Source organism: Zonotrichia leucophrys, chromosome 4 (assembly GCF_028769735.1).
Source record: "Zonotrichia leucophrys gambelii isolate GWCS_2022_RI chromosome 4, RI_Zleu_2.0, whole genome shotgun sequence".
In the NCBI taxonomy this organism is placed as follows: Eukaryota; Metazoa; Chordata; class Aves; order Passeriformes; family Passerellidae; genus Zonotrichia; species Zonotrichia leucophrys.
Window position 1 is genome coordinate 14031598 of NC_088173.1, and position 15229 is coordinate 14046826.

The 15229-nt window shown below is 45.2% G+C and overlaps 1 protein-coding gene across 2 annotated transcripts; it reads right to left on the minus strand.

The window, feature by feature from the left end:
- Nucleotides 1-8728: 8728 nt before the first annotated feature.
- CDKN2AIP (CDKN2A interacting protein) lies at nt 8729-13581 on the minus strand. Of its 2 annotated transcripts, none has more exons than XM_064710572.1 (3): nt 13331-13581; nt 13105-13235; nt 8729-12370 (listed from the first exon to the last, which is right to left on the minus strand). In XM_064710572.1, the coding sequence occupies exons 1-3, from the start codon at nt 13552-13554 to the stop codon at nt 10803-10805; spliced, it is 1923 nt and encodes a 640-aa protein (XP_064566642.1). In that variant the 5' UTR covers nt 13555-13581; the 3' UTR covers nt 8729-10802. The 2 variants fall into 2 exon arrangements, with proteins under 2 accessions (XP_064566642.1, XP_064566643.1); XM_064710573.1 differs by having other exon boundaries at nt 13136-13235; nt 13331-13447.
- Nucleotides 13582-15229: the final 1648 nt, after the last annotated feature.

Consider the following 15229-nt stretch of genomic DNA (forward strand, 5'->3'; position numbering starts at 1 on the left):
TGTGGTTTGTGCCAAATAGCTCGATGGCTACTCCTACAAGAAAATTAATATCTCACATGATGGCAGTCTGCAAGTGTTATTTTCTTAAGACCCTAGTTCACTGAACTGTTTAAACATTCCTAACTTCCAAGTCTCACAGCTGTAGGCAGATGTTCTACATGGCAGGGATTTTCATATGTCTGTGTCCAAGCTGTTGAGTAATTGTAGCTGCAGTCAGTCAGCTTTGCCCAGTCAGCAATGTGTTGGCAAGGTCATAAAAATGAATGAAAAAGTTGTAGACAGTACTTTCAAAACATTCTTCACTACACTGATGTCACTCTGGCCAAAAAACAGGAAGTCTGTAATTCTGAGTGTTCATGTTCTGAAGAGGGCGCCTTCATCTTAAAATGAACAGTTGAACAGTTTTAATTTAAAGGTAACACCTGTAAAACCAACTGTTTGGGGGTTTTTTGGTTTGGTTTTTTTTTTTTTTTTTGTGCACTGTTACAGCTCAGTTTAATGAAGCCTCAGATAATTTTTTGCTACTTGTCTCATTTTTGCACAAATAGATTTAGCAAATGGCAATAACGTGGTTACCTTGACTTCCATTGGCACTAACTCACTGAAACTTTCCTGTGTAGTGGTCATTGCTGTCACTTCTGAGTGACTGAAGACTGAATTTCTTGATATAATAGTAACAGATAACACTTCTGCCAGTGAAAAGGACCTGGATTTATATAATTGATACAATGTTCTTGAGAAAGGTGTTGGCTCTTTTGAGGAGTTGTGTTTCTGCTTATAGTCAGTTTGAATAGGTGTAACATTCTGCAGTTTCATGAAGAAATAAAGTTAAGAAATAGGAAATTCCCCTACAGAGCAGAAAAAACAAAGCAAAAATGTTCATTCAAAATTAACAATATTTAAAATTAAATAATAATTATTATTAAATATTAATTTAAACCAAACATTTTGGCATAACTTTTTTTTTTTTTTCTCACAAGAAACTGTGCATGAACTGTCCATAAAGAAATAGCCAAGAAAATAATTCATAACATTTGTTACAGGTGGTTTCTGTGCTAGAAGCTTGCTGTTTGTCACTATGGGGGAAACAGTATCTAAGGTACAGCAGAGAATAGCTAATGAGTTCTGAATTTTAGTGTTATCTACTGCTTTCAAACACTAAAATAAAAATTTTAATTTTGGGGAACCTCAAGAATGCAGCAGTGGCAGTGAACCAGACTTCCCTAGGAAAAAGAAGCCTTAGCTTGCTGCATGTTTGAAGCCTCAGGGGAAAGGAAAGCAAGAAGAGCTGATTGAATTCCCTGCTTTGCTCATGGCTCAAAATGGCTAGGAGCAAGCACAGGAGAATTTTGATGCATTGGGCTCAAGTTTGCAGGTTGATTGATAGCTCTGAGAACCAATTGTGTCCCTTCTTTCACTGTCTGTATGTGAGAATGATCTGGAGATAGGAACAGGCATGGCAGAGCAAAACCTTGCTAATTGTAGAGATGGACAGGCAGAATGATCATATATTTCCACCAACCCTCTCTGCTAAGTGCGAAGCTGTCAGCTTGAGGTTGACATACACAGAGATGTGATATTAGGGTGTATTGCATCACATATATCTCAGTAGCTGTCCACCAAGGGTAAGTAATACAGAGAACTCCTATATCCAGTTTATTTAGATTTATTTATATATCTCTAAACTATTCACAGTTTTCAGGAAGAATAGATCCCAACAGGTTTTGTTTCTTTAAAAATTACCAGTGTAGGTTTTTAAAGTTCAAACCAGAGTATTCCCCTTCTTTTTGTTAAAGATTTCGTTATATTACAGATTTTACTATGATAAAAATATTTCCAGAGATTTAATCCAACTGTTATTTTCCCCAATTAAACTTTTGACTCTCATCTTTCATAATCCTGATTTTAAATCCTCAAACCACCCATGACTCCTATCCTGTTTTACATAATAATACATAAGTTGGTTAGGGTTTTTTTTTTTTTCTTTTGGTTTTGGTTTGGGTTGGGTTTTTGTTTGTTGTTTGTTTGTTTTACTTTGGTGAGGGTTTTTTGGCTTTGTTGTGTTGGGGGGGGTTGGTTTGTTTGTTGGATTCGGTTTGGATTGGTTTGGTTTTGGTTTTATTTGGTTTATTTGGTTTTGTTTGGGATTGCTTTTTTTTTCCCCTTGCTTTTTATTGATAACCCAGGAAGCTGTGGAAAAAGAAAAGCAGCATTATTGATGAGGACAAGTCCATAGGGGGCTGTGAAAGACCTTCTTAGCATTTAGTAGGAATGCTCAAAGGATGACAACAAGGTCTTTCTTTTAAGCAAATGAACTGATTTTTGATGATACATATTTCTTGTCGGAAATGCTTCTCTGTCTTCCATGGGATGAAAAGCATGAAGAATTATCCGAGATACCATAAAAATAAATAGATTTTAAACAGAATGAGTACAAGCCAGATGGGCTTCTTAAGAGTCAGCTGAAAGAAGCAATAGGCCATAGCAGAGTGTTATACAGCTGATATTCTGGGAAGAGGTTATCCTTGCCAGAGGTACTGCTGTGTTTGACCAGGCAAGCTATTCTCAAAAGCTTCTCTGACATCAGGTCATCCAAAAAAGATACATCCCTGTAATGCCAGACATTGCTGTTTGCTTTCTTAAAATATTAGGCTTGATTTAACTGGTGGAATACAAAATATATGAATTCATCCCCCCGCTTCATTATTACTATTTTTCTCTTTCATTTACACAAGTGTAGAATACTTAAAAATAAGACATGGGCTGACAACAGATAATTTCAATCAGATGATAAACTAAACAGTAGATTTCCTGAAAATACTGGGATGTGCTTTTTTCCCTGTTAGCTTCATCCTCAACTGTACCAAAGAGCTTTCTAGTACCAAGTGACAAATATCCTGCATTTATCAGGAGATGTATGTTCTTCCTTATCCACAACATTTACTCTGTTTTCTGCCAATATGCTCTAATAGAAAATCTCTTCCTGAATCTTAGTAACCAGTTGACTTGTATTAACAAGTTGACAGGAAAGAGGGCAGCCACAATATCCTGCTCGATTTTTCTTTAAGCAGATAGGTTCTACTAATTTCACCATGAGCAGACTGAAAAGGGGACTAAAAAATGCAGACTAAGTATACTCCATGCCTTGTTTTGTAATAACTACTTATTTATTTATTATGGTTCTTCACATTCAGTTTCCATACTCTAATGCCACAGCAAAGTGAGTTTTGAGAAATTGGTAGGTCCGAGGCAAGACATGTTAAGAAATTCACTTATATATGACTTCATTGCTTTCATGAGAGCACACTCATACACTGTCACTTTGTTTTGAGTAGAACCACACTGCTCCTTTTTGAGGCTATCCACTCTGTTTGGAATACCCTCTGGAAACCAGCAGGGGCTGGACACCACCAGCTTCTCACAGGTGCTATGGAGCATGCTTGGCTGGTATAGGAAGGGCAGCTCCTCAGAGGAGGGGCACAGTGCTGATCAGCTGAGCACATGTGAAAAACACATTCTTACTTCTGCCTTTTGTGAAGAACATATCTACACAAGTGCACCTTTGTAATCAAGATTATTAAATGAGGGCAGACAGTACACCTGCAGAAAGTTTCAGTAGGTGAAGGTTTAAGACATTCATAATACTCTTCTATATGCAGATGTTAATTTTTCTTTCCAGTCCAGTAAATAAAGGTGGGAGTCACCCATCTAAATATGTGGAATGAGAGAAAATCTTAGTATAAATAGGTATTGCTCTAAAAATGTCTCTGTTGACTGTAAGGGTAGCCCAGGTCTCCTGTCACAGAAGTCAGTGGAATGAATTCCACTCTGTGTGCAAAAAAGGGGAAATTACATGCCTATGATTACTATTTATGAATTTCAGAGTTCCCCGAAAACTTGGACAGAGTTTTGGCATATGTCATTAAAACTCTGCAACAAACAGGAGGAAGCCTCATTTTATTTCCCTCCTAGTGTGGATTTTTTTCTTCTTTGGAATCTGCTTATCCTAACCTAGTAAAAATTATTAATTTCTAGTGCAACTGAAAAGTCACCACAAACTCCAGAGAGTAATTTCATAGTAATTTCCAAGCTCCAGAGAGTAATTTCATATCTTCAAAATAACCCTATAGCACCAAATCACCCACATAAGGGGTTTTCCAGCAGTGCTTCTGCTAAACAAATTTTTCAGTGCCATCACTTACTCCCAGTTACCAAAAAGTGGTATTATCCTTTACTACTAGGATATGACCAATGTACAGGGTTTTCTTCCCAAGAGCACACAAGAGTTTACATTTTCTGTGTTATTCAGTTGTAATTGTGAGAAAAATTAATGGTTAAACAAGATTAATAGATTCCTGCCCCTCAAACATCCTCTTCCCAAAATAATGAGAAATGTGGCATTTACTCCAGTGTAAAGGAGGCTTTAGGCTGGAAGACTGCTGTCAAAATATAGGCAGCATCTGACTGAACACAGAACTTAGCTGCAGTTAAAATCACAGAATAACAGAACAGGTGAGGCTGGAAGAGACCACAGTGAGTCATCTGGTCCAATTTCCCTGCTCAGGCTGGTCCCCTAGAGTACATTGCACAGGTTGTGTCCAGACAGCTTTGAACCTCCCTGGAGATGGAGATTCCACAACTTGTCTGGGCAATCTGTTCCAGTGTTTGGTTACCTGCACAGCAAAGAAGTTCTTCCTTGTATTCAGGTGGAACTTCCTGTATGTCCATTTCTGCATGCTGCCTCTTGTCCTAGTTCTTGGAACCACCTAGAAGAGCCTGGCTCCATCCTCTTGACACTCTTCCTTTGGATACTTATAGGCATTGGTAAGATCCTCTCTCAGCTGTCTTTTCTCTGGAAGATTTGAAATGTAAAACATCAGAGGATTTAGTAAATCCATTGGTTAGATCAGTTTTCTTACTAGTGACAAAATATCTTTTGCCCAATGTGATTAATCTCTACATTCATATTGAGAAGAAGTCCTTTTGCAGCCCACTTGGGCTTAACAGTTAATGTTACTTGACCACTAGTGGCCATGAAAACTTTAAAGGGCTGCAGGCGCAGATGCTGGAGCTGAGCAATGCTTTTTTATTTGCAGGAATGTTACTAGAGGAGGAAAATATATAGTTGGTAACCACTGTAAGTCAATCTTCCATTACCTTAGGAACAGGCAGTAGTGCTCAGAAATTATCATGCACTATTTTCATGATTAGCCTACAATATATTTGAAACTGTTACCAGCTATCAGCATAAAACCTGTTTTCCTAATTCCTCATCTGTGAGTGTGTGTTAATTAATCACAGACTAGAAATTGGTGCATCCTGACAGCAGATTTAATGACAGCATTTTTTAAAAAATGTTTAACCTACCTAATGGCAGTACCTTTGCTGTGGCAGTGGCAACTGACAGAACCATCAAGAAGCCACATACACAAACACAAGTTAATTGTTCTTACCTGAACAAAGAGTGTGGCATATTATAAGTTAGGCAAAAGTGAAAATCTAGCTGAAAGAAAAACTTTAAAAATACAGATATTGCTTTTATTTTCTCTGTATTTTGCAACTTAGCTTTTTTATTTGCAACTTAACTTTGCAAGCTAGGGGACAGATTTGCCTAGTGAAAGAGAGAGACAGCATCAAAACTCTTTCAATGTGTGCTTTTTTGCCTCAATCTCTGGACCACTAGACCATGTCATGTCAGTTTAGTTTAACCTATAGGCTAGAGAAGTTTGATGTTTGACATATTCTCTCCTACTAACAAATTTGAAGACCAACATTTACCATAACCTACAAGTGAGACAATTTTGTTCACGTGCACAGAACCAGTTCAAGTCATTAAGGTGCTATGGTGCAATTTTAGGGCCAAAAAAGAAAAACAAGCACATATCAGTCACTGCACAAGCTTCAGCTTGTCTCCACAAGCTTGACTGTGGTCTTTAGCCTGTACAGCAGGTGCTTCATACAGCTTTAGATATATCCTTTTAGTAGATGAAACTGGGACACTGAGATTTCATCACAGTTCTCGGCCGAAAAAACAAGACTTCATAGAGCTGTGCCCCAGTTTAGTTGTTTCTTTGGGGATGGGTTCTTTGATAGTGTTTTAATTTAAAATCTCTCTTTTCCCACATAGATATAGGTGATCACATGCAGGATCACAGGAGAAAAGAAAGGCATTTGAGTAGTTCAAGTGGCGATGACAGCAACCAAAACAACAGCTCAGGCCAGGTGGTTTCTTGTGAACCCTTCCAGGGCTCTCATGTGAGGCAGGCGGAGCTGACACCACCCACTCTGCAGAGGTGCTCCCCACTCTGCGCACTGGTCTGACATGGCTGGAAAGAGGTCACCATGAGGATATTGCTGGAAGAGGAACAGCAGGTGCAGGAAACTAACAAGGTTTACAAACTGTACTGTGCCTGCACACAGGCCACATGTCTGAGGCTCAGCCAAAGAGAAAGACACTGTTTAGCAGACCTGGCCTCACCACAGGAACTTCAAAAATACCAAGACAGAATGAACCAGAAGCAAGCATTGTCTTTGGACCGCTTGGGAGCTTTTAGGGTAAAGTAATAAAGATAATTTGGGTAAGGTAATAAACCATTTATTTTGGGTCTGAGATGCCCAAATTTTATGTCATTTTGGGGATCTCTGCTGTGCTCTTCTGTCACTTTTTATACCCAGACATGACTGTAGTGCAGCAAAGGGCTTTATTCCACAGTGGGGCATGATCATGTGCTATTTGCTTGACATACTAGAGGCAAAAGTGGCACTGCCTATGACATTAATTCAGTTTTTCAGCAGGCAGCAGCATCTTGCAGAGTTAGTCCCAGGGAGTTTAAGCACGAGAACCTAATTAAAGTGGGCAAATAACACTGGCGGCATGCACTCCTCTGCAGAGAAGGTGGAGCAGGGGATGCCGGGGGTCGGTGTGCCCCGCGCAGCACAGCCTGGGGAAGTGGCCGCTGTGCTGGAGGAGCGTGGCCTGTGCTGGGTGCTGTGTCCGCGTTGTGCTCAGCCAGCCGCCGAGCCCTCCTGTGCTGGGGCACCACGAACTTAAGCGGGGGGCGCGTACCCCGTCAGGGTACTGCCATCGGGCCTCTTGCTGCTTCCCGGAGCGGGGAAGGAGGGAAAGCACTTACAGGTAAGTGCTCTGCCCGAAGTGCTTCTCCAATAGCATGTGCTCAGGTTGGACAATAGGAGAAATTTCTTCACAGAAAGGACAGCCAAGCATTGGAGCAGGCTGCCCAGGGAGGTGGTGGAGTCACCGTCCCTAGAGGCGTTTAAGGAAAGACTGGACATGACACTTAGTGCCGTGGTCTGCCTGACAAGGTGGTGTTCGGCCAAAGGCTGGACTCGATGATCTCAAAGGTCTTTTCCAACCTAAATCATTCTGCGGGCCAGGAGGCACCTGAAGCCCAGCGGGTGCGAGCAGCAGCGCGGCGCGGGCCGCTTGTCCTACACGCCACTGTCGGGCAAGCAGCGGGTCCCCCCACACGCTTTTCTGTGCCCTGCAAGGCTGTGTGAGGCACCAGCCCGCCGTGGGGTGTTTCGTGCAGCCCCCGCCCGGCAAAAGAGGATGACCTGAGAGTGAGCCCCGTTCTGTTAGCGCGCCTGCCGCGCTACCTGCGTCTCTGTGGCCGTGACGAGAGCCCGCCCCGCGCTCATCCGCTCGGCCCGGAGGCGTCTCGGCGGGAGGTGTGAGGCGGCGGCGGCGGGCGGGGGCGCGGCAGCGCCCGGCACTCTCTGCCTGCGGTCCGGGGACTTTCCCCTAGGCGGGCGCGGGGCCCGTGAGGAACTGCTGTCCTCCGTGCGTAGCCTAGCGAGCAGGTCTTCAGAACATCCCGGCATTCCTCACTCTCTAGTGACGTTATATAAACCACGGCAGGCACGAGAACTTCTAGAGCAGGGTGAGTGTTTGCTTCTTTTGGTTTTTTTTTCTACATTGCGTTTGCCTCCCTGCTGGCCACCGCAGGCGATGCACAGTGGGCAGGCGGCCTGAGGGGCACGAACGGCCCCTGAGGGGCACGAACGGCCGCGGAAGGCGACCGTGGAGGAACGGAGGGGCGCCGGGAACACGCTATGCAAATAGAGCGCCTCGGCCCCGCCCCGAGCCGGGCGGGCGCGCCAGCCCCGCCGTGTGGCCGCCGCTGAGGTCGTCCCGCTAAAGCCGCCGCTGAGGCCGCCGCGCTGAGGCCGCCCCAGCGCCCGCAGGCTGCAACCGGGGCCGGCGGCGACAGACCCCGCCCCGGTAGCGGCTAACAGCAGCCAGCGGGCGGCCGGCCGCAGGGACCCTGCGTGCTTAGGCTGTACTAGCAGAGGAAACGGGAGTCACTTTCTGATGGCTGCGATTTCCCGTACTTCCGTAGAAAAAACGGGGTCAGTTTTCCTTTCGGTTGGTTGGTTTGCTTTGTCCCCCCGAGACAACTCTGCACGCCGACAGTGTAAGTGCAGGTGCTCACCCTGGCCCTCGTCAGCGGCGTCCAACAGGTAAAGACCAGCATCCCAGTCACTAGAGACCAGGACAGTAGCTGGAGGAGGGACACAGGATTTTAGAACACCTCTTGCCACAGCCAGTTCTTTCTATTTCTTTCTTCCTTTAGGGCTAACGAAATGTTAGTAGATTCTCATTTGAATACTCGGCTAGTGCTTATTCACTTGTATGTGAATGTGTGTTTAGTTTGCTTTCCGTGCAGAATGTGAAATAAAAATAACACACTTCAGCTTTCAGTTTCTTTTAAGAGTAGCTACAGACTTGTTCTTTAATGATTCACAACCAAACATCAAAGAGGAATAACATTCAAAATTTTGAAAAAAGTAATTCTAAATCAGGTCTTTTAAAAAAGGCATCTAGCACCTCAGCCTTTTAACACAGTTGCCCTAACAGCCCCTTGAGGTCAGTGAATACTGAGAGCTTTGCTTTACAGACGAGAAACACAGGTTTTCACATTACAGCATATGCTGCAATTCTGACCCAGAGATCTGGAGGTGACCGAACTAGCAGCAGAGAAAGCTGTACTACAGAGGGCACGGGATGCAACTCCTGCCTCACAAGCACAGTCCTTACATGTGTCTACTTGAAAACACATCTCACACTTCCCATCATGAATACCAGAGCTCCTAAGCACAGCACGAAGCTTGCCCGGCGCTAGAAGCGGACACCAATTCTTGCACTAAGTCACAATTTAGCACACTGCATTCCGAACGCCAGGTGGTGCTCCAGGAATGCCAGGGGGGAACTCCTGAGAAATCTAACTAGGGCGAAGGGCGACCGAGGGCACAGAAGCACAGGGGTCAGGTGGAGGAGGTTCTCAAACAGCCATCGGGAAGTGCGAACGCCCTGCAGCCTTCTGGTGCTACGGACTGGACAGCCACTGCTGCTCAAAAGCACAGAGGGTACAGTACAAACACCACTGTGGTTTAGTCCCAAAACGTACAAAATAACTGAAAGTGGACGTATGTACTACTGAGATCCCAGAAATTCCTATTCATTCCTCTAGCACTTGATCAATGGATCTGTCAGTCAAGTGTAAGGACACCACTAAATGATGCTAACTACTGTAATAGGACAAGATTAATTCAAAATAGCACTGAAGACATTATGTTTTTACAATTACATGTCATTATCCAATATACCAAAACATGCAGTTTGTGCAGGTATTTCAGGAACATTGAAAATAAAAGGTAATCTCCCACTTTCTTTGCCTCAAACTATTCTGTACAGGGAGTAAAAATGTAGCAAAGGAAGGGCTTGATTAGAATGAATGTTTTACAATACACTTGCTGCCTCCAGCAGACAGCAGCATTTTCATTTTGCTTACCTTGGTGTTACAAAAGTTGAAATTCATATTCTACAGGTCCCCTCTATCAGTTTTATAGCATTCCAGCTACACACCTAAAGAAACCAACTAATTCTTGTGGGATTACACCTTGAAGCCACTCAACGTAAAGCTTTACTGAAGGTGTTGCAATATTATGGAAATGGCTGGAATATTTAGTAGCCAAAACCAAGATACTATAGATGCTTATCACAGAGGTTTTATTGTTTCAGTAGCAGTCAAAATATACTTAGTATAGAACTCCATGTTCATTTGGAAAAAAAAAGTACCAAACAAAACTGTAAATGATACTTCACCATAAAAATTAAATCAGCTTACAGTTTTGGTGGCCAAGTGACTTGACTGCTAATTGCTAATTTGCCAGTGTGATATTAAAAGGGCTCTAACCTGATAGCATAATGTTAAATGGGATCAGGATGTCACTTATATTGCAAGTGTTATGAAAACATCCCATAAAAATAGTCAACCAACTACTTTCTCTCCTAGTATGTGCAACAGTGAACATTATGAGCAACAAGCCTGAAACATATAATTCAACTTTTTGATTGAAATTTTTAAACAATTTTCAATTATTCAAGTATTATGGTCCCTATGTACACACTTCTACAAGCCTAGAAAAGATATGGTAGACAATTGAGCACACTACCATCAAATTGTAAGAATTACAAAAACGTCAGGTTTTAAACAGCAAATTGTACCTTAATAGTTTAATTAAAAATAGAAGAGTTAGGTAGACTATTTTGCAAATACAACAGCACACTAGTGTGCCGTATATTAAGGCAATACCTTTAAATGCGCACTTGTCATCTCTAACAAGTTTTATACAATTGCTACCAAGTGAAAGAACTATCATTGTCTTGCAAAACTGAGAAAGAAATACAAAATATCTGGAAGCCTACATTTTCAAAGTACAAAATTAACCTGCAGTCCTTGTGTTGAAATACTATACACAGTACAAACAGTGATTCTCCCCTACAAGATCTCGCGAGGATTTCTTAAAGCTGGAGGCAAATTTGAAGGTTTTGACTCTTCATCCAGAAGCACCAAATCTTCAATTTCACTACCTTTGTATTTTCTTTTACATATCTTCACAATAACTTTCTTTTTGAGGAATAATTTCAAAGCTTCTCTTGAAGCCACTGCTTTGGCATTTTCCATACTTTTACCACAGCCAGTACCCAAGTAGACAGACTTGCACCTCAGTTCACAAACTATATTTTCTAGAGAGCTTTTATTTTGAGGCAAGTCTGCAAGTTCCTTCAGGGGAACGAAAGCAACATCTAACGTAGCTTTTACAGACTGAATAGATGAATTTAGAAGTTCTGCATGATTTACATTAGGACTGAAGCCTCCAACAGCAACCAGTTTCCAGGCTACAGCTTTGTAGAGTCTGTTGAAAAAAGGTTGTCTTTCCTTGGCATCTTCGCTGGTTAGCGGTTTGCACAAAGCCTTGGCAGGGCTCTCGCCCGCCTGCGCGCCACTCTTGGAGGCCAGCAGGGAAGCGCCTGCCTGAGCTGCACCCCGGGAGGGCCCCTGCTGAGCTCCGCTGCGGGCGGCCAGCAGCGAGGCCGCCACCTGGGCGCTGCTCTTGGTGGCCAGCAGCGAGGAGCCCGGCTGCGCACCGCTGCGGGCGGCCAGCAGCGAGGCGGCCACCTCCGCGCTGCTCTTGGAGGCCAGCAGCGGGGAGCCCACCTTAGCCGGCCCTTTGGAAGCCAGCAGCAGCGAGGAGCCCACCTGAGTCCCGCTCTTGGGGGCCAGAAGCAGCGAGCTGCTCACCTGAGCGCCGTTCTTGGGCGCTGATGCTGGGGCACCCACCTGGGTTTTGGAAGACAGCAATGCAGTGCTTGTTTGGGGGGTGCTCTTGGAGGTTGGTGGCACTGCTGCTGCCTGTGGGGTGCTCTTGGACGTTGATGGCACTGCTGCTGCCACCGCTGCTGCCTGAGGGGTGCTCTTGGTGCTCACTGGCACTGCTGTTGCCACTGCTGCTGCCTGAGGGGTGCTCTTGGAGGTCACTGGCACTGCTGCTGCCACTGCTGCTGCCTGAGGGGTGCTCTTGGAGGTCACTGGCACTGCTGCTGCCACTGCTGCTGCCTGGGGGGTGCTCTTGGCAGCTGGTGGCACTGCTGCCTCCACTGCTGCTGCCTGAGGGGCGCTCTCGGCAGCCAGTGGCGCTGCACTTACTGTAGTTTTCTTTTCAGGTGATGGCACATTTTCACACTTGCTTTCCTTAGGTGGGCTTGAGCAAGGCTTCTTTCCTGGCTCTTTTTCAGATGAAGGTGGCTTTTTCTCAGCAGTACTTTCAGCATTAGCAGGTTTTCCTTCTGTTTCTATGTCTGAGACTACGACCATTTCTTGATCTGAACTGCAAGTTGACTGGGAAGTTTCTGGATCTTTGCTAGTACCTTTTTCCTGCTTTTTGGGCAAGGTGCTCTCTGTTTCCTTCACTCCTTGTGCCTTGGTTGTTTTCACATCCTTTCCAACACCCTTAGAGTCTCTGCTTTTCTCAACAGCTTGTCTCTTGCATGGCTCCTCTACCCCTTCTGCAAAACAGGTAAAATATGTGATCCTCTTTGATTTCTGCACTATCAAACAGCCATGTAGAGAAAAATAATCTAAAACCTTCTAGCAATATTATCTGTGAATTTAAAGGGTATATATTAGCAATACACCTGAACCATTGTTTCAAGTATTAACCTACTATTTCAGAATTTTGGGTTTTTTTGACAAAATCCCGACAATACTCATGTGAGGTTTCAGATGTTGGTTTGGACCCAAGTATGTATTTCTATTCTTGAAGTCCAAACCAAAACTGGCCAACATACATTAAAGGGGCTATCTGATCTAAAAATAATGAAGTGTATTTTGTCTACTAATACCACAAAATATCTTTAAAACATTTGTCTGAGAATTACTTTAAGAAACTCAGTTTCTTACACAGCAACAATGCCTGACTGGCAACAAAGGCAAAGTAACAAGAACATATTTAAGCTGGAGCACAGCAGCCCATATCACAACGCACAAGTTATCAGATAAAAGTGCACCAGCTGTAGAAATGCAAAACAACAGCTCTACATTACCAAATGACTATGCACACATTATGTGCATTTTAGAGACATTATATTAGAAAAAGAATAGCACAGAGAGAGGAAACTATTAGCGGGAGTTTAAAAAGTAAATTATTTTGACTACTTTCTAAGCCCGAGGCAAACCGAGAACATTCAGAAACAAGCATTTTCTAGACTCCTATGTATTGTCACAGCTATGATCTGCTAACCATTGCTACTTGATATGCCTCTTTTCTTCACCTTGGCAACCAGTTCGTCTCTCGTGGTGTGGACAGGCGCGTTGGTCACTTGGATGCCTTCGGCCATTTCCAGCGCCCTCTCCATGACCTGAGGCGGGTACCTGGAGGGGCGACAAGAGGAAAGGAGGGAAGGGGCCTCGTCAGGCGGCCGCGCAGCGCCGTCCCCCCGTCCCCCGGCGCGTCCCGCTGAACCCACCGGCATCCCAGGAAGACGTGGTTGGCCCACACCATGGAGAGGGACACCAGGCGCTGCAGCTGGGCGCTGCCCGCCGCCGGCAGCTCCCCCACGTTGCGCAGCAGGAACTCCCGGCGGTACCGCCAGTGGTGCTCAGGCTCGCAAGCCCCGCGCAGCGTCTCTGCCCAGGCCGCCTCTTCCGCCGTCCGCCCCAGGGGCTCGCCCGCCGCCGCCTTCCCCGCCATCGCCGCCGCCGCCGCGGAAACACCCGCCCCGCCGCTTCCGCCCGGCGCGCCGTGAGCTCACATCCGCACGGGCCGGGCCGGAGCGGGCGGGGCGGGAAGGGACGGGAAGGGAAAGGAAGGGAAAGGAGGGGAAGCGAAGCGCCCCGGGCCGGTTGGGCCTTGGCGCTCAACCGGAACCGGCCGTGGCCTGTCTCACCCGCGCACCTCGGGGTGCCGGGGGAAAAGAGGTGCTCTTGGCTCGGCTGCCAGCCCTGCATTGTGACTGGCGAAAGCGTGAGCAAAACTTCTGCTTTACGGGTTGTTTGTGGGGAATCAAGTGGTGTTTTACCTCAGAATCACAGAATCACTTAGGCTGGAAGAGTCCTCTGAAACCATGGACTCCGGCCTCTGACCGAACACCGCTTTGTCAGCTAGACCACGGCACTAAGTGCCACGTCCTGTCTTCCTCTAAACACCTCCAGAGATGATGACTCCACCACCTCCTTGAGCAGCCTGTTCCAATGCTTCACAACATTTCCGTGAAGAAATTCCTCCTAATGTTTAACCTAAACCTCCCCTCGTGCAGCTTAAGACTGTGTCCTTTAATCCTGTCACTGGTTGCCTGGGGGAAGAGGCGATCCCCACCTCGGTACAGCCTCCTTTCAGGTAGTTCTAGAGAGACATAAGGTCTCCCCCGAGCTTCTGTTCTAACAACCCCTGCTCCCTCAGCCACTCCTAATAACGCTTGTGCTCCAGACCCTTCAGTTTCATTTCACTTCTGTGGCCTTGCTCCACCACCTCAATGTCCTTCCTGAATTGAGTGGCCATAACTGGACACAGCAGTTGAGGTGTGGCTTCACCAGTGCTGAGTACAAAGGGGCAATCCCTTCCCAGCTGGCTGCACTATTTCTGATCCAGGCCAGGATGCAATTGGGCAAATTGGACACCTGGGCAAACTGTTGGCTCATGTATTGCTGATTGATGTTCCACCAGCACCCCCAGATCATCTTCCACCAGTGAAAGGAAATGGACCCTCAGGTCCTTTGCCCTTTTCCTCCTCGGTTTTGTCCATACAATTGGATTTGTTGCCTGGTGTGCAACAGGACAAAATTGCATACTCAAGAGACACAATGACTATTTATTTCAGAATTGCACAAGCCTGGGTGCTCAGTGGTAGTCCACAAATCAGGCACACCCCTCCGGATTTCTCGTGCCATTATTGCTGCACAGAAGTTTGGAGTTAGTTACTTTCCAAGGGAAGCCCCTCTATTATGCTTGGTTAGTAATTTCCATACAAGTTACGTAACCCCAGCTAACTTCTATCCAATGCTCTGGGGAGGTGTCTTCACCTGGGCAGGGGTATTTTGACCTATAGGCATGAATTCTGCTATTATAAGAAGATAGTTCAGGTGTAGGATACATGAACCTTGAGTAATTGGCAAGTTAGCAATGTGTACATACACGTACATCAGTGTCTTAATTTGCTCCATTCTTAAAGCCTGTTAGTTCCTAGATGTCCTTGACTAAGGGATGCTGCCAGTTCTCAATTAGGTCTCCTTTCCTGATGGCTTGCACCAAAGACTTATACAGACTTAAAATAATCTTGACATATTCCAGATTTTACAACATTGGCATGTGACAGAAAGGTAGTGGCAAGGGCATGAGTTGTAGCATTTTTGAGGAAGCATTAAATGAG

Bases quoted from the DNA above. Each gene is read 5' to 3' on its own strand.
- CDKN2AIP (XM_064710572.1), bottom strand. From the start codon at position 13,554: ATGGCGGGGAAGGCGGCGGCGGGCGAGCCCCTGGGGCGGACGGCGGAA. The intron at 13,236-13,330 runs GTGGGTTCAGCG...TCGCCCCTCCAG, and splicing joins CACGTCTTCCTGGGATGCCG to GTACCCGCCTCAGGTCATGG. The intron at 12,371-13,104 runs GTTAGCAGATCA...CCTGTTTTGCAG, and splicing joins AGGCATATCAAGTAGCAATG to AAGGGGTAGAGGAGCCATGC.